The sequence below is a fragment of the Polypterus senegalus genome, chromosome 6 (genome assembly GCF_016835505.1).
Source record: "Polypterus senegalus isolate Bchr_013 chromosome 6, ASM1683550v1, whole genome shotgun sequence".
In the NCBI taxonomy this organism is placed as follows: Eukaryota; Metazoa; Chordata; class Cladistia; order Polypteriformes; family Polypteridae; genus Polypterus; species Polypterus senegalus.
In genome coordinates this window covers 194,074,527-194,101,647 of record NC_053159.1, presented here as the reverse complement: position 1 = coordinate 194,101,647, position 27,121 = coordinate 194,074,527, and the positions used below count along the sequence as shown (strand labels likewise).

Genomic DNA, 27,121 nt, shown 5'->3' with positions numbered 1-27,121 from the left:
GGCTAACGTTTAGCATTTAAAATACCACACAAATGCTTTCGGTGTAACACAACTTGTCACTCTCTCGGCACATCAAGAGACTTATAAACTATCGGCACGGACAACATGCGATGTTTTAAATCGACCTCAGACTTACCTAAATATTACTTTTGGTCTCCAAGAGAATATTAAAACATACAAAGACTCGGTATCCTTGACCAGAGGCCATTTATCAGCCAAGAACACCTTCTTCTCGCATTGCCCCTAACTTTCGAGCGGCGCCGTCGCTCTCAGCCTTAAAACCCCGCAGCGTAGAACTAAATGGCAAAATCTCCAGCTACGTACGTCAGGTGCTCTTAGAAATCTACCTTATTACTTCAATCACTCTAGACATTAAGACAAAGCATAGAAAGATGAAAACCAGTTACTATTTATTAAAGAACACATAATAAGTTCAATAGTAAAGTCTGGATAAAATAGTCTTTAAAAAGCTTACTGAAAGGAATCAGTGATGTCAAAGATGAAAGTCCCAGGCGGTGGTTGATTTAGCAGTCGATGTTCATGAGAATGCTGTTAGCTGACGATCGGATGAAAGCTGCTTACACGTGTCTTTGTTGTGTTCTCTGACGTGGCTCATCCGTCGTCACTGTTTCTCTTGTTCTTCTGCTTCTGACGTTGCTTAAAATGAGGCACATTTATTATAAAGTTTCATGTCGTGGTTTCACAGCACATGAATGTTCCAGGCACCTGATTGGCTGGCTGTCAGTATGATGGATGAATTTTGCTCCCCAGGTAATAAAGTTCTTTGAGGTTGCCTCAGATCTTCCTTTCTCAGGCTGTAAACCCCATTGATGTCCCAGATGTCCATCCGTAAAGTAATCAATAGCCTGAGGTATCCGGTCAGGCTTTCTTTCTCAGGCTGTAACTGTTATAACAGAGGATCAGTCTTTTTATTATAATGCCTCCTACATCTGAATTCATCTTGTTGAGTTTGAGCAAAATATAATACAGAATAAAATGTAGATTTTTATACACCATAACAGATTTGGTGCCCACGGTGGGCCTTCTATTGGGGGACTCCTTGTCTGTGAGAGCCCCTGATATCTGAAGACCGACAAGAAGATCAAAGCAAGTGGATGGCTGCCTTGACTGTAATTGTAAGCCAAGTTTTATGGTCAAAGTGGTTGACCTTCAGGTGTGCCAATCACCGCAGACATTTTAGTCAATAAAAGTAACGAGACCTCAAAAAAGCAGATCTAAGAACGTGAGTGTGTGCCACCTTGGCTCTCCACACCGCACACTCTGCTTTGGATTAATGGGCCTGTGCTGAAGGGGCCGCAGACCCCCGTACTGTTACTCTTATTGTTCCAACAATGAAGGATGGATTAAAAGCCAGAAGTCTGTATGACCATCAACATCAAGTGACTCCGTGAGAACCCGAACAACAAAGAGGACCGTTTCATTTATGTTGGGTAGAATGCCCAGAGGGGGCTGGGTGGTCTCGTGGCCTGGAACCCCTGCAGATTTTTTTTTTTTTTTTCTCCAGCTGTCTGGAGTTTTTTTTTTCTGTCCACCCTGGCCATCGGACCACCATACTCCTTTTCTATTGTTGTTGTTGTTACTGACCACCATGGGTTAGGGGCGATTTAAAGTGGTCTTGTGGTATTTCAGGATGTTATTGTGATGCTGTTATGAAAAATAAAAACTCTCCAAACTGTAAAATTCTAAACCTTTTATAGTCGAACCACCACATTGTGGGGAGTTTTACGTTAGAAAAACGACCAATGATACGAATCAGCTGTTCAATGTCTGTCGGTTTTCAGTGAGTGACCCTTCAAGGAGAAATGTGCCAGTGGGGTTTAATTTATCCAAAGTGACTTACAAAAGAGGTGAACACCATCGAGTAACGTCAGGCGCGAGGGCCTGTTTGTCGGTCCTGGATTACAATCGGTGAAGTCCTAACCAGCAGTATTAAAAGGTTTTATTTCTTACAAGTCGCTGACTGCACAGATAAATTCCTCATCGATCGCCGAACCTGAACGCAAATGAGGCAGGCAGGATGAGGCAGGCAGGATGGGTCCGGCTGACAGACGACAAAACCAGCATATCCAGTGGCAGCCCACTTAAACTTGACATATTGGTGCTGGTTTTATCAGCCCGTTGGTAGGGGGCTCTGTGCGTGTGTGCCAAGTGTGGGTGTTGGCGGTAATTGAGATGTGTGCCACTCGCTCCCCGAGCCAACACAATTCTAATAGAGTGGCGAGGCGCGAGTGACCAACCGCACTCCCCTACTAGACCACCACAAGTACAGAAGCAAGCGTTGAGTTAACTGAGAATTGTTGTTATGCAGTAAATCAAAAAAAAAAAAAATCTACCAAACCAACAAACAAACGCAAGCCCAGGATACACGGCACACGTAACAAGAGTGAGAGAAGAATGAATGACAGCCAGTCCTTGAAATAAACCCGCGCCTGTTATGGTGAAGGATGCGCCGAGCCGGACCTCACTCGTCCCTCATGCTGGCCGTCTGCTCCGTCACCTCATCCAGAAGAAAAGCAAAACGACTCTTTCTGAGCCGACGTCGGGCTCACCTGACTTTTCCCAGCGAGTTGTCTAGCCGTCCCTCTTGGTTTTTTTGCCGTCTGGCGCGCTCTTCCCTTCTTCCTACGTTTTTCCCGCTGGCTCCTCCCCTTACAGTTTATTTGTCCCTCTGACCCGTGAACCATCAGCCGGCCTTACAATTCTGCCATTATCAGGACTAGGGAAAGGCACAAACACACACTAGATTACGAGTAAGCAGCATGGCGGCCACCTAAAGGTAGTGTCTCGGTGCCGTTTCATCATTCCTGATGATACACGTTGTATACGACCGCGTCGCCTGTCAGGTGTGCGGTCCTCCTTTAAAAATGCTTTTCTCTCCTTGCTGAACAAATCCCCCCCCTCGCCCCTGTTACAGTACCTTCTCAGAAGCCAAACACCAAAATGGATCTGACCCAGCAGGCAATACTCGGCGCTGGCTGATGGCACTTTACAGCCTCCCTTGGCACAGTGTGGGTTTCACACAGTAAGGTGAGTGAACACTCAAATGGCACATCACAAGAACGGCGTTCAGAGGGCTCTTAATGCGGCAGCTGAACGTCTCCACCCCTCACTCATGCTTTGTCTTTCAGGGCCGTCTTGCGCTGCCATCCCCTCTAACTGTTGGTTGGTTTGTTTTTATTTTTCTTCAGTTGTGAATGTCCTGATGTCCATCATTAGTCAAAGTCCACAGAATCATTTGGCGACCATCTTGTTGATCGTGGAGTACAAATCTGCTATTCTCGGCGTGTGGCTTCTGGGAAAGCTGAGCTGCCGAATGATCCGAAGAAGGAGTCCTGTGGATAATGTGACGGTCACACACACACACACACACTGATGGCACTAAAGGTGTAATCTGCTCAGTCCAAGTGCTAAAGCCTGGCACTTACACGAGACTCTCTGCCGTGGCGGGCGTATTTTCCATGTACGTCAGTTTCTTACTCCCAGTTTTCTTTGAGCCTTCAGTCTAGTGGGGTCGGAGATGGTGGGCACGTCTTACTGCTTCTCTGCTGTGGGGGTCTGTTTTCACTTTTTAATTGTGTGCAGCCGGTTTTCTTTATGTGGTTCAACTTATTCTCTTTAGTGAAAGTTTGATTGCACGTGTCTTGCTTAAAGAACAAGTTTGGTATTTTTTAAGACAGTTAATTCTCCCCCCCAACCCCAAACTGTATGCATTGGTTTCTCAAGTAAAGCTGCTCTTATAAATTTAGAAACTGACCGTTCCTGCTCTGACCGTGTTACACTGTTGGGGGTCACGTCCATTTTCAAGCCGAGATTATTCACACGTTGTAAACTGTAAGAGGCGGCCATTTTAAAAGGCCTGCCTCGTCTCTACTGTCCAGTGCCCTCTCTGTAGCTCTCTGTGAATGTGTGAAGTCTGGCACTGTGTCGGGGTCACTGAATCCCCTCCGTTACATTAAATGCAGGTTTGGAATGTGACCTCAAGATCTCGCTGTTAATGCAAAAGGTTTTAAACCTGATTGTCTTGTTTGTGTTTGCTTGAAGGTGCTTCCCTGCCAGAGCTGAAGCTTTTCCATCACTTCTGTGCTTACAAAATGGACGAAGGCCCCTGCAAAGCCCTCACTTCCCGCTGGTACTTCAATATCGAAACTCAGAAGTGTGAGCCTTTTGACTACGGTGGCTGCAGAGGCAACGAGAACAACTTTGAGACTGAAGCCATTTGCCAGGAGATGTGCATTTTACGGAGTAAGTACTTGGCGTGGCTCTCGCGGGCGTGTCATTGGTCCCGCGTGATGAGTTCATTTGTGTGCCCGCTTTTCAAGTGACTTAAGAGTGTTGTGGTGCGTTCAGCCCAGACCCCCTCGATGGCTGTCCCATTCTGTTTCAGCACCTACTTGGAGACGGGGCCATGAATATGAACATTAGGACGTCCATTTGAGTCGCCTGTCCAAAGTAACATCAGCTGAGGATTTTAAAGTCCAACTCTCCACCACTCGACATGGTCATTTATTCCAAGTGTTTGTGTCAAATCTCCCTCTGTGTTTTTTTAAGTAATCTGCTGCCCCCTGTGTCCTCCTTCCTTACGTAAGCTAAGCTGATGGTGTCGCCTACTGAGCTCCTAACCTGAGAAGGTTCAAACCCTTCAATGTCTCCTCGTAGCTCTCGGTGCTGCAGTCCTCTCCCCTTGCTACGTCTTTCTGGTATTCTAGTGACCACAGTCCTCCAGGTCAAGTGCAGGCTCCTTTGACTTGTGCTCCGTGCTCAGGGCGCCATACAACACGATGTTCAATTAGCTTTCATCCTGCCTCCAGTGCACGGTCTTGACGTGGTGTCCAGTCCTTCTCACGCTCTCAGACCTCCCAATGTGTATTGACGTTTTTACTCTCTCTTAGATAGATAGATAGATAGATAGATACTTTATTAATCCCAAGGGGAAATTCACATAATCCAGCAGCAGTATACTGATACAAAGAAACAATATTAAATGAAATAGTAATAAAAATGAAAAAAATTAAAATAAAATTAATGTTAGCATTTACTCCCCCGGGTGGAATTGAAGAGTCGCATAGTGTGGGGTCAGTGGAGCAGGACGGTGACAAAAGTCTGTCACTGAAGCTACTCCTCTGTCTGGAGATGACACTGTTCAGTGGATGCAGTGGATTCTTCATGATTGACAGGAGTTTGCTTAGTGCCCGTCGCTCTGCCACAGATGTTAAACTGTCCAACTTTACTCCTACAATGGAGCCTGCCTTCTTAACAAGTTTGTCCAGACGTGAGGCGTCTTTCATCTTTATGCTGCCACCCCAGCACACCACCGCGTAGAAGAGGGCACTCGCCACAACCGTCTGGTAGAACATCTGCAGCATCTTACTGCAGATGTTGAAGGATGCCAACCTTCTCAGAAAGTAAAGTCTGCTCTGAACTTTCTTACATAGAGCATCAGTATTGGCAGTCCAGTCCAATTTATCATCCAGCTGCCCTCCCAGATATTTATAGGTCTGCACCCTCTGCACAGTCACCTCTGATGATCATGGGGTCCATTAGGGGTCTGGGCCTCCTAAAATCCACCACCAGGTCCTTGGTCTTGTTGGTGTTAAGGTGTAATTTGTAATTCTTTACTTTCATTAAACTTCCTTGTCCACAAATCCCTCCAGGCCTGTTTGCTGTTCAAGCCCCTCTGACGATTTTCTGACCTTCCGCCTACTTTGGTAAAATCTGCAGACGTCTTCCCACCAATCTGTAATTGAGCAACGCCGTACAGAAAGGGATGGGAGGTGAGGGCACAAAACGGGCCTTGTTTTTTATAGTGCCTTTGAAAGCAAAGGCTGCTCAGGAGTTCTTTGCCCTTAGAAGAGTCCAGCAGCAGGCTGACCGCATGTTGCACTTCCTGCTTACTCTGTGTGCTCAAGGGGAGTAATGTCACCCATACTGGCAGTGCCCCACCTGCAGGCATGCCAACCAGTCAGCTCCCTATGCGTAACATCTTCTCTTTTTTTTTTTCTTCATGTGAAATGAAATCAGGAGTGTTTGGTGCCTTTGAGTCTTCTCTGCACTGAGAGACACCCTCCCGTCCAGCAGACGAACTCGGTGGGCTCCCTTTGTCAGAACACGATGCAGAGAGAGCTTTTGGGAAAGTGAACAGCAGGAAGGCAGCAGGAAGTGTTTTAAGATCTGTGCTGATCGCCTTGCGCCCGTGTTCACAGACGGGTATTTAACCCAGTCGGCCGTACCAACATGCTTCCACCATTGCATCTACTTAACAAATCTCATCCATCCTGCCATCGTGCCGCTCTGCTAACATTTCATTTCACGAGGCTAGTTGAGAAGCACATATTGTCCTCTCTGCCTGAAGGGCTTATCGCTCCAGTAGATCACCGAGGATGCCATCACCTTGATTTTTCATGCAGTTCTGGCCCACCTGGTCTTCAAGAGAGATGGAATTCTGTCCGAATGCTGTTTATAGACTATAGTTCATGTAGTACAGTAATCCCCTCTAAGCTCCTCACCGAGTTTGGGGACCCGCGTCTGAACACTTCACTGTGCAATGGGTTTTGAACTTCCTAACTGTCAGAGACCCCAGATGGTCAAGTGGGTGGCCATACTTCCACAGGGCCCCCCTCTCTCTACATGTATGACTTGTGGAAAGACGGCCCCCGGACACACACACACACACACACAGACAGACAGACCCCAGAATGTCCAGAACACACACGTTTATTATTCAACAGCACCACAGTGCTTTATTACCAACAGCTGTCTTCTCTTTCTCTTTCTCTTTCTTTTCTCTGACCTCCACTCCCCTCCTCACAAGTTCCGTCTCCTTCCTCCCAACTTCAGCGCGGCCCCTTTTTATAATATCCCGGATGCGCCCCAGGTGCTCTGTCCAGCAACACTCCCTGGGATTTCTTCCGGCAGCACTTCCTGGTGTGGTAGAATTGCTCCCATCCAGGCGGCCCCCTGGCGGTGGCCACGTCCTCCCATAGGGATGAGCTTCTCGGCTCTGTTCCGGTGGCCCCCAAGCAGACCAGGGCGGCTGCCCTCTTGTGACCCAGGGCAGGTATTGTCCCTCTCGTGGACCTTCCAGGCGTCCCAGCTGGGTAGGGTCCCAGGCCGTCTGCCACAGAATGTACAGCAGCACATGACTTTAACATCCTTGTCAAGTTTGCTGATGACACAGCTGTGGTAGGCCTGATCTCGTACAACAATGAGCACTCTCATCTCGAGGAAGCACAGAGTCTGTCGTACTGGTGTCAGGACAATAGTCCGCTCCTGAATGTCAGCCAGGGGAAGGAGCCACTTGTGGACACCAACAACCCCTTAGTATTAACAGCACTCGGGTCGAGAGAGTGGACACTTTGAGATACCGTGGTGGACATTATGAAGGACCTGACCTGGTCCAAGCACACCATCACCTTAGTAAAGAAGGCATGATGACGTAGTTACCAATTCAAACACCTCTGAGATTTCAGGCTGCCCTCCTAGAATCGGAAGAACTTCCATAAATCCAAGTATCCTGACAGGAACGGCACACAGCGGAACTGAAAAGCTCTACAGGGAGTGGGGTGCTCGGCTGACTGCATCACTTGGGTTGCATTTCCTAACTTCGAGGACATCAGCACCAAGCAATGTCCAACCAGGGCAAAGTAAAGTAGGAGTGACGCCAGCCATCCCAACAGCCACCCCTTCTCTGCACTATGTCTGCCCACAGTCCAGTTTGGGGAGACGGAGGAGTCGCTTCTGTCCACAGTCCATCCCCATCTTGAAGTGTCCAGAAATACTCGGTGCCCTTCTGTTGCTCTCCTCTTACAGGAGGCGATGATGATGATGATGATGTTGTTTTTATCACATACTCGTATTTCTAGTGAGGATTTGTGATCTTTATAAAGCCCTCGGTAGTTGTGGTTGTTGTCCTTTTATATTCTTGTTAAAGGCACGCTCATTCTCACTTCATGCTGTACTGTATGCATAACTTGTGTAATAATTTATTAAAAAGAACACATGATCACATTAATAAATAACAAGTCAAGGCAACCCCTAACCCTGTGTGTCTGTCTGGGACGTCCCGGTCTCCCGCCCAAATTCAAGCTCACAGTGTTAGGCCTGGAAGGGGCTTTGAAAGGAATGACCACTGAGGGACGACCCAGCCAGGCCTTTTGCTGGGATCTCATGGAGCTGTCTGCATGGAACTCCCTCTGGTGGTCCCAAGTGTCACTGCAAGTTGGGGGTCTCCAGCTTCCTCTTAAAGGGTCACACAAATCCAAGGTGAGCAGGAATCCATGTTTAAGTCAGTGGGCCTGCCTGCCACCCTACTGTGTTTTAAGGCTTCCTTTACTACCCCAAACCCCACATGCGGTCATAGTGCCCCCTTTCAGTGGTCTGCTGATCCCACCAGGCCCTTTTTACAAGCCAGTTTCTAGTTGTGCCACACTGCACTTGAGCTGCTCTTGTGGATTCTACCAGTTACTCTTTTGTAACTTCTGCTGAAGGTGAGTGGAGTGCTGGGGTCTCATCTCTCGTAGCTTCTTAGTTCCTCAAAGGGCTGAGAAATTAAATCATCAATCAATGTTTAGAAATAAAAATGATTTACTTTATTTTTTCAAAAAATATACATTTGGAGTTTGCAAAGATGTCAAAAGGTTTCCACACAGCAGACCAAATATTTTTTATTTCACAAACAAGTTTCAGGTGTTCAAGTTTTGGCCATTTTATGGCTGCTCACTGGGGTGGGAGGCAGTTGAACAGGAAACGCGTGCCAGTGAGTGGAGCTTGACGTGAACTCATTCTGTTCAAAACCAGTAAGGCCTGGGGCTCCAGTAAGAGTGCATGTTGGACCACAACTGGTTAACCCACTCGAGGGTCGCGTGGGCCCCACAGACGGACGTTGTGGCTGAAATGGTCCGATGTGCACGAATGCCAACAATGTGCAGATACGTGACGTTTTGTCAATTTGGTCCTCGTACTGTTTGAGGAAGCATAAAAACAAACACCAGGACAGTGCTGGGCATTTGTCGAGTCGTGGGTCACGTTCAGAACCATCTGTTGGCGTAACCCGCTTCTAGTGTTACTTGTCACTACTCTCTGATCCTGGCACATGACGTTTTTAGAGTTTCAAATGTTTATTCTGACTGCAGGCTCCAACTTGACTGTTGCCACAGCTGAGTTAAACCTCATAGAAGGAAGGAAGGAAGGAGTCGGCGCTTAACAAACTCGGCCTGCACATGCTTGTTTAAAAATATTTGTATCAATGACGCCCCGACAGCCAAGGGCCCACATCCACAGTGCGTGTTTGCTTTGAAGAGACATTTAATGCCCCGTTGACGCTGGCTGTGCTTGGACGCTTGCTAATACGCCAGTGACAGGCCTTCATGAATTACACTGCTGGACTAGCGAGCTTCTAATCCGCTTAAAGGCACAACACAATTTGCTACTTGACGTGAACGCGCTCGTTTGTTGGTCTGTCATCGCAGCTTCTGAGGGTTCCACCGTGTGACTCCAGAAATGAGACCTTGGGCTGAACATTTTAGCAGGTATTGGCGAGCCTTTAAAAAGTCGGTTGTGACAGCAACTGATTGGGTCAGTGCAATTGTCAAGGGTGCCATTGTCTCGTTTTTAAATGCAAAGCTTCCCAAAGGTGACCATCATCCTCATCATCTTCTGCCACACTGTGTAATGAAAGGCTGTGCCATACAGGAGTAGGCTGCACCTGAAAATAACAAGTCTGCCCGGCCTGAGCAGCACTTAACAGAATGAAGATGTGTGCCGAGTGTCAAGTGAGGCGCTCCAAGTGTTATAAACATCCCATAATTTATAAAGGTAGGACTAAGAAACCTTTAGCTTTTCCACACCCTTTTGGTTCAGTTCTGCTCCTCCATTGATTTTAATTGATTTTGTGTTGTATTTTAGATGTTTCGTTCACTATGAGAGCGTATTAGTGCCACAGAGAAGAAAAACATACACAGTGAAGGAAAAAAAAGTAGAAATGTTGAGATTAAAATGGAAATGTTGACTTTAATATCGATATAAACGGCGAGAATAAAGTAGACATGGAGACTTTAATATCGATATAAACGGCGAGAGTAAAGTGGACATGTTGACTTTACTCTCGCCGTTTATATCGATATTAAAGTGGAAATGTTGACTTTAATATCGATATAAACGGCGAGAGTAAAGTGGAAATGTTGACTTTATTCTCATCGTTTAGGTCGAGATTACAGTCGACATTTCCACTTTTAACCCTTTGATTTTTCTCTCTCTAGTTTAACTTTGCCACATCGTAAACTTCATTTTAAAGTCAATGTTTATTCGGTTTTCTCCGTCCTAACTAATGCAGCACATTAAATACTTTGTGTTGTGTTTCTTACTTGGGGACACTGAGAGGAGGCGCAGCCAGCGATCGGCACACACAACGCGTTCACTTCATGACAGTCCTGCTGTCTGAACATTTAGAATGCCAAGATAAATACTTGATATCATTGTTATGATGAAATGCATTAAAGTGTGTAGCCTATTAAACATGGGCAAGGGGGGCACGGTGGCGTGGCGGTAGCGCTGCTCCCACTCAGTAAGAGGTCCCAGGTGTGCGCTCAGTGTAGAGAAGAACCTTTTATGGCAGGTGTGACGAGGCTCCTGAAGGCTGGATGGGTGACTGGGCATCGCAGTGCTTTAACTGTGTAAATGTTGGATTCGTGAGCTGCTGGTCGGAGAAACAAACACAGAATTCAGTGGGTGTTCTTCTGAGCGGCTTTCTTTACTGCAGGAGTGCCGTCTCCATCTGACGTACCAAACCCCCAGTGCGATGCCCATTCATACATCCAGCTTTGAGGAGCCTCGTCACACCTGCCATAAAGTTCTCTACACTGAGCGTACACCTGGCACCCCTTACTGTGAGGGAGCAGCACTACTGTCGCGCCCCTGTGCCCCCATATGTTTAATATCCGCCTTAATGCATTTCATCATAGAAGTGGTATCAAATGTTTATCTTATCATTCTAAATGTTCAGAGAGCAGGAATGTCATGAAGTGAATGTGTTGTGTGTGGCGATTGCTGCCAGCGCCACCTCTCAGTGCCTCTGTGTAAGAAGCGGGTAGCGAGTAACAACTGGGACGGGGAACACAACACAAAGTACTTAATGTGCTACATGGGTTTGAGAAAATCTAGGAAATTTAAACATTGATTTTAAGGTTTAAAGTTTACGACGTTCTGCTTTAATGACAAACTACAAGAATAAAGTCAACCTGTCGAGATTAAACTGGAAATGTCGAGAATAAAGTTGGCATGTTGACTTTATTCTCAACGCTTTTTTTTTTTTTCTTCACTGTGTCCGTATTTTTATGTTTTTCTTCTCCGTGGCCCTAATATGTTTCCATAGTTCACAACCCATAAAACCATCATAACTCTCAGCTGTTTCAGGTTATGATGGTCCATCAATATCAAATTGGTGTGGGGTGTGTGAATGAAGGCGCTATGTAGCGCCCGCCCAGACACAGAGGCACGTATCAAAACACACAGGACTTTTCTTCAGCTGGAGGGCACGTCCTCCCCGTGAACCCTCCAGCCACAACACAGTCCCAAGCACCGTAACAACACGAGTAACAACCCTTCTTCTGCCGCCACCACCACTCCTCCCAGGCTACCTGGTCCTCTTCCTCCTGATTCTGGCCCTGAGTGGTGGTTGCCGGTCCTTTTTAAAGCCCACCCAGAAGTGCCCCAGATGCTTGATCACCTGTTCCTGATTGCATTTCTGGTGAGTTGTCCAAACTGTTTCTGGGTTTCATGCAGCACCCCCTGGTGGTCACCCCAGATCCCCACAGGGTTGTAGAGAACTCCATCTCCCATGGAACCCTGCAGGAAACTGAGGCACCATCGTCCGCCAGGGAGGCTGCCACCAAGTGTCCCTGGGAAGGTACTGAGCACCCAATGGCTGCTTCCCCGGATCATAAGTAGAAGGGGCACCCAGGACGGGCATGGGACCCGGTCACCTGCCACAGATGAAAATGATGTCCAGGCCTCCTAAAAGTTTTAGTGGTGGTATTGTCAGAATTCATCCAAACAAGACCCAGCAGGCATTGAATTGAGTCGGCAGTTGTAGGGTGGTGTGTTTCGCCACAGAGCAGGCTGGCAGTGTCGTGGATTTGTGTGGCAGCGATTCTTTATGGCTCTTTTTTCTGACCTTTTTAGATAAGAAAGATGCCTGTAACTTAGACGAAGACCCTGGACCGTGCAGAGGACTGATAACTCGCTACTTTTATGATGTGAGGAAACAGAAGTGTGAGAGATTCTTGTACGGAGGATGCCTTGGGAATGCCAACAACTTCCGAACATCACAGGACTGTTGGGAAAGCTGCAGTAATGCAAGTAAGCAACAGCCATGGAGTGTCCCGCCTGTCGGTGTGTGTCTGGCTTTCTGTCTGTGCCGTGTGTTTTGAGTCGGCATGGTGGCCCAGTGATGAGTGCTGGTGCCTCGCCCGTGGGTTGGTGTTTTGAACCCTCTAGGTCTATTTCTGAATGGAGTTTGCACATTCCCGATTTTCTCTCGGTACTCCTTTTCCCCCGGCAACCTAGAAAGGCAGAAGTTAGGTTGGCTGGTGGCTCTGATCAGACCCTACGTTAGAGAATGCAGAGGTGTGCAGCTTCCCCTGTGATGGACTGGCACCCTAGCTGGTTTTGTGCCCATCTTGCTTGGAAGGGCTGTGGGCCCCAAGTCCCATGTCTGGATCAAATTAATAAGCAACATTCAGCAAGACCGCGGACCGATGGTGCTGCCAGTTACGGCTGCGGTGTGGAGTGTACGAAGTCCCCATGGATTCGTTTAGGATCCTTTGGACATTCTAAAGATGTAACACTAATCGGTGTCACACTTGCCCACAGCAGGACATTTAGAGGGTTGTGAAAGGCTCGATCCCCTCCATGGTTGGTAAACGGCATGCCATTCTGTACTGGAAAGGCTACAATCTGAGGAGGACCAGCCTTCATAAAGTCGAGTAGACCACACTACCAGAAAGCCATGGCGGCCCCGAACTAAAGAGCAAGGCCTGCCCAGGTGGGTTAGAGCAGGGGTGTCCATCTCTGGTCCTGGTGAACTTTAGTGGCTGCAGGTTTTCATTCTAACCGTCTTCTTAATTAGTGAGCCATTTTTGCTGCTGATTAACTTGTTTTGCCTTCACTTTAATTGACGTGACTCGGACCCCCTTAGTTGTTTCTTTATCCTTGCTGAGCAGCCAAACAATAATGAGACACAAAACAAGCAGCCACATGAGTGACTCACCTGAAAATAAAGAAAGGTGAAGGACTCAGTCATGTTGGTCTGCTCAGGTCACCAAAACATCCTGAGGGTGGTCTTAGAAAAACACAGAAAATCAACGCTCTGCTGTGGCAGAATGAGAACAGCAACAAGTCCTGACATAACAGCTTTAATTGACAGCAGGAATCATCAAGGAACTGGCCGGAGTTCGACATTCCAGTTTAGCTGGTCATCTGTTGGCTCGTTTCACGTCTCGTTTCTGTTTGGCTGCCATTTAATGAAGAAACAAATCAATTCGGAGGACTGCATCCTTAAAAACAGGGCTATTGAAATGAAGGGAAAGCTGATTAGGAAAAGTGTGGGAATGAAAACCTGCAGCCAGGGAGCTGGACACCCCTGGGCTAGAGGAATGGCAGACCGTGTGGACTTGAAGCCACTTGGTCAGTACCCGCCTCTGAGCTGCTTTGAGACCCCGAGCAAGTCTGCTCATCTTCTTGTGCTCTAGTTGTAAAAAAATTGAAGGTTCACCATTTATACGGGGGGTTGGGGGGCAGAGACCCATAAGCTGTGCTTCATTCTAAAATGTAGCCGGTGCCCTCACCCCAGAGAGTGCCACTTGGTGCCAGTGCTAGTGCTTTAGTCTTGAGACACAGTGCAGGGGTTTCAGTTCAAAGTCAGTCACATAACTCGCTGGGGTCCATCCTGCCGGCCTAAGGAATGAGGAAGAGTCGCTCCTGAACAATGTGCAAAACTGGGACAGGCGTACTGCAAAAGAATGAAGGGTTGACAGCAGCAAAGTGTCAATGTGTGGGGCAAACTCAGACTGTCGACCTTCTTCTTCTTCTTCTTGTTCTGTTAAGTAGCTACAGAAATTGTACCGTTAGAGCTTTAAGGGTTCACCTCGAAAATACTGAATGGATAAACGTAATGCAGAAAACTGACGACTTTCAAGGGGATTGAATACTTTTGCTGTATAAAGAGATTCAATTTAATATAAAAATGTGAAATAAGAATATAAAGTGGGAGACTTGAAACTTATGAGAAGGACCTGGGAGTCGCTGGCCATTATCCACATTCGAAGAGCGAATATAATGGAAGGAGGGTAATCTCAAGCTATGGCGCATACCGGCGAGGTGGCCTCTGGTGCCAAACTGCACCCATTGGCAATAAAGGCAGAGCAGTGTAGATGAAAGTCCAGAAAAGAGTGACGAGGCCAGTTCTGGGGTGAGCGATTTGTTTTATTGCAGTTTTATAACGTCATGTGACCCGCTCACACGCGCTCAGTGCCAAATGTGTTGTCATGAGAGAGGCCTGAAGCCCATGTCAAATACAAGAGTCTCTTCCTGTAGGCCCCCCGTTCTGTGTTGCACATTTGCCAATACTCTCATAAGAAGGTAAGAAACTTGACAAACCAGAGGAGTCCATTAAGCTTGTTTGTTTAGCCAATAGCTAATTCTTCTTAAAGGTCGTCAGAGTTTCCACATCAACTCCCTGTCTTGGTCGTTTGCTCCAGCTTCCCACAACTCTTTGCGTAAAGCAGTGTCTTCAGTCCTGAACGGCCTCCTCTTTCATTTCCACTGATGTCCTTGAATATGCGATTCACTGTTAGCATCTACGGTCGTGGAAGAGTGCACTTGCACCCGGGGCCATGGCCTCTAGCTTCTCTCGGCGGTCTTCTCTCAGACTTCACTCAGATATGGCGGTCACTGCAGCTCATCTCTCTCTCTCTCTCTCTCTCTCTCTCTCTCTCTCTCTCTCTCTCTCTCTCGTTCTGCCTGGCATTTTAAAAATTGAGCAAATTGAATCTTTAACGATTATCATTAAATATCGAGCAAAACATAATAATGTGGATATCCGTGAATTACAGTCTGGATCATTCAGTAGTTCTGAAAGCAAACAAAGATCAACTCATTCAGTATCGGAACAGAAGGGAGCAGAAGTATGACAAGAAAAGGCCAGAAGAGCTCGCCAGTCCTGTCCACGTATTTCGACCGAGTTGAGTTTTGAAGGTCCCTAAAGTGCTACTGTCATACATAGTGTAGTCACTCCTCAACTCCTGGGCTGTTTAAATGATTAGAACATGGCACCAAGTCACAGTCGCCAATGCTAATACGTACATTGAACCAATGGGGAACGTGGTTAGGTTCCTGAGACCACCAAAGACTGTAACCTGTCACTACAGATTGTTCAACAGACCTCTTTCTGCATAGAACACTTTATAACAAAACATTAATTCTGATAATATACACAGCATTAATGCAGTAATCCTGAAATAACCCCACAAATGCACTCGGGGCTCCCTGCTCTACAAATGTAGAAAAATAATATTCAGGCCCACATCGTGACAAATCGGAATCCCTGTGGGTTACGCTTGTAAGGAAGAAAGGCAGAGACCTGCTTAGTGGAGTTTGCTGCACGCCGACAAATTCTAATATGTCAGATAATACGATATCATTTAGTCAAAGAGGACGTAGCAGTCATGGGTGACTTTAACATGAATTGATATCAGGAATACCAGCGAGGACTGCGGTGGGCTGGCGTCCTGCCTTGCACCCTGTGTAGTCTGGGATTGGCTCCAGCAGCCCCCCCGTGACCCTGTAGTTAGGATATAGTGGGTTGGATGATGGATGGATACCAAAGAGGAAACTGAAATGGTGCCGGTTGGCTGTTTACTCATCCAGTGTGTCTCAAGCGGCACATCTGGTGACGTCTGTCCAGATTTATCAAACAATAAAGGGCGAGTCACAAGAACAGATGTTATTGATACTTTAAGCAACAGCGATGACAACGTGGTGTAATCTGAGATCATCTTTGAAAACACACACATGTTGACAAACCGAGACAAAGACTTACAAGTTGAGGAAAGCAGGCGTTCTGGGGATGAGGAAGAGTCTGCAGAACATCAAGTGGAAAAGCGAAATCTCAGCAAGTAGAAATGGCAGCTGGTGTCGTCCCTCAGGTCTTCTGGTCCAGCTTGTTCTGAAAGCAATAAACCAAAAAGACTAAAACATCGGCCGAGTATTAATAATAATATGGAAAAGAACATTTTAACAAAGCCAGATAGTTCTGATGTCAAGGAATGTCAGAGAGCACAGCAAGAGATCAGAAAAAGCATTGAAACATCAAGAGAGAGGCCAAAATAAAAATTGCTGCAGAAGTCAAACCAACGGCAAGCATTTCTCCGTACTACTTCAGTAAAAAGAGGATGGCAGGCAATTTAAGAAACCTTAGGGACATGAAATCACTGCAAATGAGAAGGAAACGGCAGATGAACTGAACAAATATTTTATAAAGGAAAAAACAAACTGAACAAAGAAGTAAAAACAAACTCCGAGTTCCTAGGTTTAGAAACGGAAGAGTCCGGGGCGGATCTAGAAAATTATTCATGGGGTGGCAAGGGGGTGGCATTAAAATTATGAGGGGTGACAACACTGAAGCAAGCATCCTTGCATGGTTTTTGTGGATTCAAGGAATGCTATTCTTTATTCGGTGTATACACTAGGGTGCACATTTTTACACTGTTCTATAAAAATGAAATAAAGGCTGATTTGTGATTGACTTGAATCTGATATCTGGATTGGAAAGTCAGATAAATTAAATGAGATGGTACGGTATATTTAACTTCTCTTTATTGTGTTTTACGCAAACCTATGCCAAGTTTAATTTACTAAGCATGACAAACAATGCAGACTGCACATTGATACAAAATCTCAATGGGTCGTTAAGTCAAAAACACATAATAAATATACAGAAACCACATTTAAATCACCAACATATGTCTTCAAAATGAATAAAATAAATCACAGTATTCAGTGCAACAACAGCAACAAAATGACATTTTAAAGTATTCAAATATCTTGGATGAGACATAAAAACAAATTCAATAATTTTAATGCAAGTAAAGCAACAAAAGTCCCTTTAAATCCAAGTATCTCTTCTTTTTTTAACAAAACCAACAAATTTGGATGGACCGAAAACTAAATTCCAAATTTTGGTGTAACAAGGTTATGACCAGCAGTCTATTAAACCATCCAACAAACAGCTTTGGTGCATACAGTATGTGTACAGTTGCAGACATATTTACTACTCACATCTAAAGAATGCAAGTAACTGAATGCGACGATTGCCATGTTGTTCAGCAAATCTTTTAACAAAGTCATCTAAATTCAAGGCCTTGGTGCGTTTTGATTCAATGCTGAGAATAGCCAAACTCGACAATCTACTCTCTGCCATTGTAGACCTTAGGTCATTTTTGATTATCTTCAGAGCTGAAAAACTCCTTTCACATGTTGCGCTGCTAACTGGTAACACTACAGCTATTTTGCACAACCTGAACAGCTCAAAGAAAACAAGCTTATATGGTTCCAGATAATGAGCAAACTCCATCAGAGTAGTAGGACTTTCTTTTCCATTCATCTTAAGTCTATCTAGGACTCTCCCTACCTGGTGAAGCTCATGTTTAATATCTTCAACACTTGACTCATAAGCATTAGCCAAAGAGACAATCTCTTCCTCCCTTAAAAAACTACAGCTTGACGGATTTAAAGCCTGAATGCCTTTCATGATGTTGCAATCGGTATCTGAAAAACGTCTTTCCATTTCCCCAATCATGGTGTCCAAGACTGGGTAGAACACTTTGACTCGAAAAGTCTCCTTGCTGTCTGGTTCTACATGCTGTCCAAGTGTGGAAGTAACGATGGAATCTTGAAATTTTGTAGCCATCTGTTTTGACCGCTTTCGGGTGTGAAATGTTGTTGAAATGTGACTCTTTTCACACGTATTAAGTATTTCTGACCATAGGTCTTCAAAAAAAGCCTCACTGCGATAATTTGTCAGTGTTTCTTTTAGTGCGTCAATGAGTTCAACAGCCTTAGAGTGGTCAACAGATTTAGATTGGAGCATCTCAGACAAAATATTAGAGTCACTCAACACCTTTCAAAAGAGCACAAGACATCCAACAAAACTGACATCAATTTGGGCCAATATGCCTTTTGCTTCAACGGCTCTTTGAGGATTCTTCTCATCCGAGAGCTCTTCAAGCACTTGCAAAATAGCAGGCAAGCTATCCATGACATTGCGACGACATGCTACATGTCTGCAAGCCCAGCTCGTATCACTGAGTCGCTGGAGCTCCCTTGATACACCATCATACATGTTCCGCTGTACTTCAAGCCATTTTTGATGGACATAAGATCCAGACAAGAACACAAAAGTCTTTCCAACAAAGAAAAGAAATTCCCAGCGTCTGGCACATTTTTGACGGCATCTACTATGACCAGGTTGAGACTGTGTGCACTGCAATGCACATAAAATGCATGCTTGGCCACTGCTTTTATTCTCGCTTGGACACCTGAATGGGCCCCACTCATTACAGCAGCTCCATCGCACCCCTGACCTACAAGATTTTTCTTGTACTCCAAACCATACTTTTCCAAACAGCCAATTATTTTCTCAGTTAACCCAGCAGCATCAAGCTTTTCTGCCTCTTGAAATTCTAGAAAGCTTTCGTAAATCAGACCATTGTAATAGTATCTCAGAACAATTGACATTTGCTCTTTTTTCTGAACATCTTTAGTCTCATCTACGATCACAGAAAACTGTACACTCTCTTTAACTTCTTTCATGATTTCCTCTTTCACCATTTCTGCCAGACAAGACAGTATTTCATTCTGGATGGATTTACTTGTATACTTAGCATTTTTAGCTTGCTGTTCAAGTCTCTTTTTAACCCAACAAATCTAGCATGGCCAGAAAAACACCTCGTCTGTCTGAGTCTGGAGACTCTCTGTGACCCCGCTGGGCTAGATTTTCAGAAGCAGTTAGGACAAGAATTTCGGCCAATGTTTTGATGTATTTTCGATTCTCTGTTACCTTTTTCTGGTAATGTTCATCCATGACACCCAACAGCGAAGTATTTTTGTCCTGCATTTTTTTGTTCTCTGCCCATGCTACCATTGCGTTTACATGGTTCTCAGATTTGGCATGAGAAGAAAACCCACTATCTTTAAACGTAGCCTTCTTCCAATTACTGTACCCCTCAAAGGAGGTAAAAACACTCTTTGGAGCATCAGGAAGAGAAAAATGTCTACATGCAAAACAGTAGCAGGCATCTCTAGACTGTGAGTATTCAAGCCATGGATGTGTTTGGTACCAATCAGCACGGAAGCTCCTCCGGACTCCGCCTGGAAAGGTCTTCTTTGGGAAGGTATGTAGTTTTGGCTGGGTCGGGCCTTCTGACCTAAATTTTGATATACCTAGTAAAGTAAAATAAAAATCACTTATATTTAAATGTTACAGTATAAAACATTTAACACCTAATCATTCATGTACAGCTACTACTGCAGCAACCTTTGTCTAAAGGTTTTTTTTTTTTTTAGGCATATATCTCAACAATATCTAATAAAGAACGCTGACTGTAACCACGATAAGCAAGGTTAAACATACATTGAGCTATGGTTCTTTAAATGATTATAGGTTAAATAAATCAAATAGGTTGTGCTTATTTTTATTTATGTAAAGAAATATTTGAAAAGCACAATGAACAACATACCATGGACACCTGACAAACAGGGTGCTGGCGTTTCAAGCTCTCTCTCTCTCTTTCAATGTCTGAGCTCTCTTCCTCTCTTAACCCTCTTTCTTCCACCTCTTCACTCACTTCATGCTGGATATCTTCTGCTTCTTCACTTCTTTCTAGCTCTTTGTCATCCATTTCTATATTTCTTTCGTCCAACACTCCATCACCTCCTCTGTCTTCCACAACTTCTTTTCTATCTTATCTTCACCTTCCACTCCCACAGTATCTGATTCTGATTTTCCTTTTCTTTTTGGTTTAAAAAAACTCTGGATGTCAGCCTTTCTTTTCATAGTATCCTGGGAGATGCAACAAGTATGAAGTTTAGACTTTATAGCTTTCTAAACATACACTGCACTGAACAATTTCACCTCCCTAATGAATACATATGAAAACATTAAGCTATACAATAACTCAGTAAATTCATGTGCTCCTATGGAATATTTTGATTGCTGCACTAGCTAACAAGGTAATACAGGTTAACGTTAAATAGAACTGATTAGACATACTTGCTGTTTAGTTGTCATATAACTAGCAAGCATCTACCTCAGGCAACACTAAGACATGTTTAATTAAACATTCATTTGTTAAGTATGAAAGTAATTCAGTACCTGGTTTTGTTTCTCAACTCCAGCATATCGATGGACTGGACACGGCGTTGTTGTCACGTGACGCCACTTATCAAAGGTTCGGACTTGAAAATGCAAGCTACTGAACAACATACTTTTGAAAATAGTTTACAGTTATACTGTTAGTCATTGATGTATGCGAAGATATCAAAATTAACTGCTTCGGTTTGTTAAAAATGTCTGTGATGATCCCGCTGGTTGCACTAAATGTCTTTGATTCACTAAAACGAAGCAGTTCATAAGAGTCGTTTGTTCGGACTACGCTTTAATAGAAAGACGATTTTGTTCTATTATTTACGGGTATATGCTATTTTTATGTCATCATAATAGAGCGTTGCTGCTGTAAATCGGTCGAGGAAACTCTTTTATTTTTAGAACACTGAGATACTAGTGCTGGGGTGGCAAATGGGGTGGCAAGGCTTTTTCTCAGGGTGGCAATTGCCACCCCGTGCCACCCCGGTAGATCCGCCCCTGGGAAGAGTGAAACGTTGGGGACCAATAAAAGCAATGGGCCCAATGGCTTCTTACCAATCATATTGAAAGAAATGAAAGACGTCATCCACAATGTACCCTTCACGGAAGGAGCACCTAGGGACTGTCCTTTAGTCCTGTTGTCTCCACACTTTTGAGGCCTTCTTGTGTTGCATTGTTTCTAAAACCAGTCAGAGGCTCTTCATCCAGAAACTGGGCAGGTTAGAGCGAAGTGCACTTGTGAAAGCAGTTAGAAACAGAAGTCACACTCGGGGTGTTTAGTGTTCTAGTGAAGTGGCTTGAAAAACCATAAAAACGCAGCACTTCTGTTTAGTTACGTGGTATACGGGAACTGGGACAATAAACAAAAAATATCCGTTGTAAAATGGCAGAGTGCCAGCATTTTGGATTTTCTGGGCCAGAAGTAAACGTTTGCTTTCCTGTCCGTAAACGTCGCTGGACACTTGCTGTTGCAGTTTGGTGGATTTCACTTCAACACGCCTCGACCAGGGAGTTTGGAGTTGTCCGTTATTTACTTCTAAACCCGTTTGGTACCCTCCTGAGGTCAGAAAGCTGGTGTCGTTACTGAAGTCGGACTTTTAGTGCCAATCCGACACTGCGCTGGAGTCTTCTGCACTTGTCACTTTGTATTCTGTGCTGTCCGAACACATCCAGTTAAACGCGAACTTTAAGGACAACCACGACAGAATATACAGCGACAAAGTAAAACAAAAGTACTTTAACTAACAAAGCAGGTTTTAGAAAACAAATCTTTAGTGCAGTCCTTCATTTGCTTCATCCCTGAGGACCCGACGCATGACGACAACAACAACAACAACAACAACAACATTTATTTCTAGAGCACATTTTCATACAAACAGTAGCTCAAAGTGCTTTACATATTAAAGAATAGAAAAATGAAAGACATAATTATAAAAAATAAATCAACATTAACATCGAATAAGAGTAAGGTTCAATGGCCAGGGGACAGAAAAACAAAAACTCCAGACGGCTGGAGAAAAAATCAAATCTGTAGGGATTCCAGACCATGAGACCCCCTGACCAGTCCCCTCTGGGCATTCTACCTAACATAAATGAAACAGTCCTCTTTGGATTTAGGATTCTCACGGAAGGGCTTGATGATGATGATGATGGTCACGTAGACTTCTGCCTTTTAATCCATCCATCATTGTTGGAGCATCATGAAGCTTTGAGTAGGTGGAGGTGGCGCAGGCCACCACCACAAAGAAACCGGAAAAAGAAACAGAAGAGAGAGTAGGGGTCAGTACCGATTTTAGAGCCACTATGAATAGTTGTTATGATGAATTGAACATACAGAGTATCAGGATTAAGTTAAATTACGATTAAAGTGAAGTTATAAGAAGGCCATGTTAAAGTCATGTGTTTTCAGCAGTGTTTTAAAGTGCTCTACTGTATCAGCCTGGCGAATTCCTATTGGCAGGCTATTCCAGATTTTAGGTGCATAACAGCAGAAGGCCGCCTGCCCGCCTCACCACTTCTTTTAAGTTTTGTTCTTGGAATTCTAAGGAGACACTCATTTGAGGATCTGAGGTTACGATTTGGAATATAAGGTGTCAGACATTCCGATATATAAGATGGGGCGAGATTATTTAAGGCTTTATAAACCATAAGCAGAATTTTAAAGTCAATTCTGAATGACACAGGTAACCAGTGTAGTGACGCTAAGACTGGTGTGATGTGTTCTGATTTTCTTTTCCTAGTTAGGATTCTAGCAGCTGCATTCTGCACTCGTTGCAAACGATTTATATCTTTTTTGGGTGGTCCTGAGAGGAGTGCGTTACAGTAATCTAGTCGACTGAAAACAAACGTGTGAACTAATTTCTCAGCATCTTTCAGTGATAAAAGAGGTCTAACTTTACTTATGTTTCTTAAGTGAAAAATGCTGTCCTAATGATCTGATGAATATGTGATTTAAAATTCAGATTACAGTCAACAATCACCCCTAAGCTTTTTACCTCCGTCTTGACTTTTAATCCTAATGTATCCAGTTTATTTCTAATAGCCTCATTGTATCCATTATTGCTGATCACTAAAATTTCAGTTTTCTCTTTATTTAACTTGAGAAAATTACTATTCATCCATTCTGAGATACTAGTCAGACATTGTGTTAGTGAATCAATAGAATCGGGGTCATCAGGTGCTATTGATAAGTACAGCTGTGTGTCATCAGCATAGCTGTGGTAGCTCACGTTGTGCCCTGAGATAATCTGACCTAACGGAAGCATGTAGATTGAGAATAACAGCGGACCCAGGATAGAGCCTTGTGGAACACCATATTGGATATCATGTGTCTTCGAGTTGTAATTCCCACAACTAACAAAATATTTTCTCCCTGTCAGGTAGGATTCCAACCAATTTAAGACACTGCCAGAGAGGCCCACCCATTGACTAAGGCGAGACTGAATGACACTAACAGGTGCTTAAAACCGTGAAATTAGGGTTCGTACAGCTGCTGATTTCAAGTAACGGTTATTACCTCGTGAATTTCACACTAATATGAATTTTTCTTCACACGGAATTAGTGGGCTGGAAGTCATTTTGGAGAAATCGGGTGTATATTATTGGCCAGCTTGTTGGCCTGAATGGCTTGTTATCGTCCAAATGTTTCTAGTGTTCTAATATGGAGTGTGTTGCTGGCCTTTGTTTGCGTTCAGAACCGCAGCGCGAGGCCTAAGTACATCAACGTAACTAATACTGCATGCGCCTCGTGACGGTAGCGCTATATAGCGCCCGACCTGGCACAGACTCCCACGGTGGCACGTCTAAAAACAACACAGAAGTCTTCGCCGTGAACCCCACAGGCCCAAATTAAGCACAAACACGCCCTTCTGGCACCACCACTCCTCCCGACTCTGGCCCCTTCTATAGCCCACCCGGAAGTGTTCCAGGGGCTTGACCACCTGGGCTGTGGAATGCATGCAGCACCCCCTGGCGGCCACCCCAGCTCCCAACCGGGCCGCGGAGGACTCCATCTCCCATGGAGCCCTGTGGGAAGCTGAGGCTGCCAGCAAGCGTCCCGGGGAGGTACTTCAAACTCTTCTTACACTCTTCTTGGACAGTCTGCTAGGACGCCCAATTGCTGCTTCACTGCCATGTGGTTATCATAGCCGCACCATAGCTGTTTTTTTCTTATCGTTAAATACAATGAAACTGTCTTGGGAAATGTAATTTTATTAACCTGAGAAGTAAGCGGGCAGCTTTGACATACTCAGTGGGGCATTTCTTGAAAAGATTGGCATCTGTTCTCTGGGCACTGAGAAATGGACAGTGCAGTGCAGTGCAGTCAAGCACACCTGAGCGTAGTTCAAAGTGACACCAGAAAGTCCCTGCGGCGCCCGAGGAGAACGATGAAGAGCCAGGACTTCAATGTGGCTGCGCCTCACAGACGTGGTGGCACATTTGTGTGACAAGGCTTGCTGTGTTGGTGAGCCCAGTGGCAGTCCATTCAGCTCCAGCCTAAAGCTGGTTGGCTTCCCACTGTTACTGGAACTTAATGTGGCAAGTGTGGTGGAGCTGAATCGGTCCTCTTGTCTCTTCCTCAGGTCATATCGGCACAGTCCCTGAAAACGGAACCAGAGGAGTGAGTGGTCACCCAACGGACGCTCCGAAAAAGATGCCATTGGCTTCTGGTAAGTGCTCAGGCTGTGACAGCCATACTGAAAAATCTGCACTTGTGCTATTTTAGGATATCCACTCTTGGATTTGAGACATTCTGGCACACGTGAAGGCTGTCGTGAGTGCCAGAAGAGGCTGGTGTTCAGTTCTCACAGCTACCTGAATGAGCTCAAGCAGGAATGTCAGAGGCGCCTCGGTCTCTCGATCAGACAAGCCATGCCTGGGCCGCGTCTGTCTGGGATATAACAAAAAAGAACAGGGCTGACCATATAGGGAAGAATCGGGATGCTGTTCACTCCTAAACAGCGAGTTGAGAAAATGAAAGGAATGGCTAATCCACTCCAAAACATGGCATCGTGGTTCATGCAGTGCTGTGCTGCCGATCGCAGCTTGAGTGTTCATTGCTTGCCATTATAATTCACTTGAAGTGTGCTTTTAGCCGCAGATATTCGCATTGTGCCCGATGACCCCGAGATAAGCCAGCCCCTCTGTTAGTAATGACACCAAACTCTACTTCAGTTCACGAGTCCGTCCAAGTGACACTAACTTAGCCGAACCTTCCTGCTGTAACGGCTCTGCCTTCACCGTGCAGTTCATGACGTGGAAAACGCTGGGCTTTGGTGCCTCTTTACGTGTGAAGTGAAGTCGATGAAACGAGACGTTTCCAAGTCCTAAATAAATTCACGTTGACCGAAGCATTGATCTGGCACGTGTGAACTTGGGCACCCCTGGCCTCGGATTCAGTCGCATGACTGGCTGTTCTGCAGCTGCCTGCATTGCTGGTACTTTTGTGGGAATACAAAGCATCACCTTTGCCAGTTGGCGCAGGTGAAGAGACAATTGTTTGCCTTTGTTTTTTTTTCCCCCCCTACATGCAAGAAAATAGTCTTCCATGCTGTCACTGAAGGGAAAATGCATCTCCGCAACAGGCTGCTGTGTAGTCTACTGTCTTAGTATTTTATTACATAGAGAGAGAGATGTGTCTGACCTGATCAAAAATCTTTCTTTTATACTTGATCACCCTGGCCTGTGGACCCACCGGAGTCAACCCACACATCAGTAGCTCAGTCCTGTCACCGCCAGATACCCCGTCCAGGTGACATCTTTGTCCTAAACAGCAATACAATAAAATCATAAAATCGCAATGGTACACGTCTGAAGCTGAAAGCAAAAGTCACAAATCTGTCTAACATGTCATGTAACTTCACTGTAGTAGAGGCCCACCTAGTTAACAGGCAGGACACAGTCTGGACCCTCTGGAGGTCATGGAAGAGGAGAAATGAAGACAAATCTGAGTGCCATTATGGACAGCGCTGCACATCCTGTCTGTGACACACCAGCACTGAGGGCTTTGAGCCAACGAGTCGTTCATTTACATTCACGTGCTTGGCCAACACGTTTATCCAAAGTGGTTTACAACAGAGGTGGACGTGCTGTAGTCGAGTAACGCCAGGCGAGGGCCTGTTTGTTCAGCAAGTGTAACAGGACAGGTCACAAGTCGATTACCACAAGTGAAAAGAGATCATCTGTCCAGGATTTGAAATCACCTGTCGCTCGCACACCGCTTGACCTGAAATGTGATGCACATACACTACGAGACTGATGATGACTGACCGCCAACGTTACTCCTCTTTTTATTTTATTGTAGAATCAACTCTCGGCAGCAGCCAGCCGGGCGGCACATGCATACGGGCGCCGTTCTCATCCCTACCACCGTCGCCATCACTTCCCCTACCTCTTCATATCTTAAGTGTTCAATCTGCCTCAAGAACGATTTAAGTGAAAAATTAAAGAGAATGCACTAAGTTGCAACACAAACAGTGATTTGATCAGTTTTAACGTGAAAAGATGACGACGGAAGAAGATCTGCTCAGGAAGGAACAAGCGCATCAACCTCTGAGCAAACGAATGATAAACGTACAGAGAAAGAAAGAGGATCACAGGTGGCAATGCTCAGGTCAAATGTATTCACGTGCAGTGCGCCGTTACTGGGAACTAATAATTTACAATCTCAGATTATAATCGGTAAGGCAATTAATGACAAACGACCAACTGACGGCATCAAAGATCACCAGGCATTCGTGTTTTTTATTTTTTCCCCTTCAGTCAGCTAGCCAGAGATTCACAGAGCAGTTGGGTCTTCAGTTGTTTCTTTCATTCAGCAGATGTCTGTCAAGAAGCTCGACTGGAGGTCCTTTATACCAACGCCTCACTGGGACTTACAAGTCAAAACGTTTTTCTTCCTAAATCTTCCTTTTTAGAAATTCTGGGGTGTGTGTGAGTATGAAGGGATACCCAAAAATAACCAGAATTGAAGAAAAAGAATTGTTTTAATAATTTTTACTTATTGAAACGTCATCAAAGTCCTCTCCATGTGAATGAATGCACCATCCCAACGGTCTTCCCACTGGTGGAAACATTTTTGGAATTGCTGAAGAGGACCGTTGTCCAAGGCCCATAAAGATTTTTTCTTTGATTTCCTCCACGGGAAAAAAACCGCCTTCCTTTGAGTTCTTTTTTCATATGCAGGAA

At 45.0% G+C, this 27,121-nt stretch overlaps 1 protein-coding gene across 2 annotated transcripts in view; it reads left to right on the top strand.

Annotated features, from left to right (window-relative positions):
• tfpia (tissue factor pathway inhibitor a) overlaps nt 1–27,121 on the top strand; it is a 74,786-nt gene that overhangs the window by 33,127 nt on the left and 14,538 nt on the right. For both annotated transcript variants that reach the window (XM_039757927.1, XM_039757926.1), the window contains exons 2-4: nt 4,063–4,263; nt 12,196–12,372; nt 24,517–24,603. In XM_039757927.1, the coding sequence (XP_039613861.1) occupies nt 4,113–4,263; nt 12,196–12,372; nt 24,517–24,603 (415 nt within the window). In that variant the 5' untranslated portion in view covers nt 4,063–4,112. The remainder of the gene's footprint in view (nt 1–4,062; nt 4,264–12,195; nt 12,373–24,516; nt 24,604–27,121) is intronic.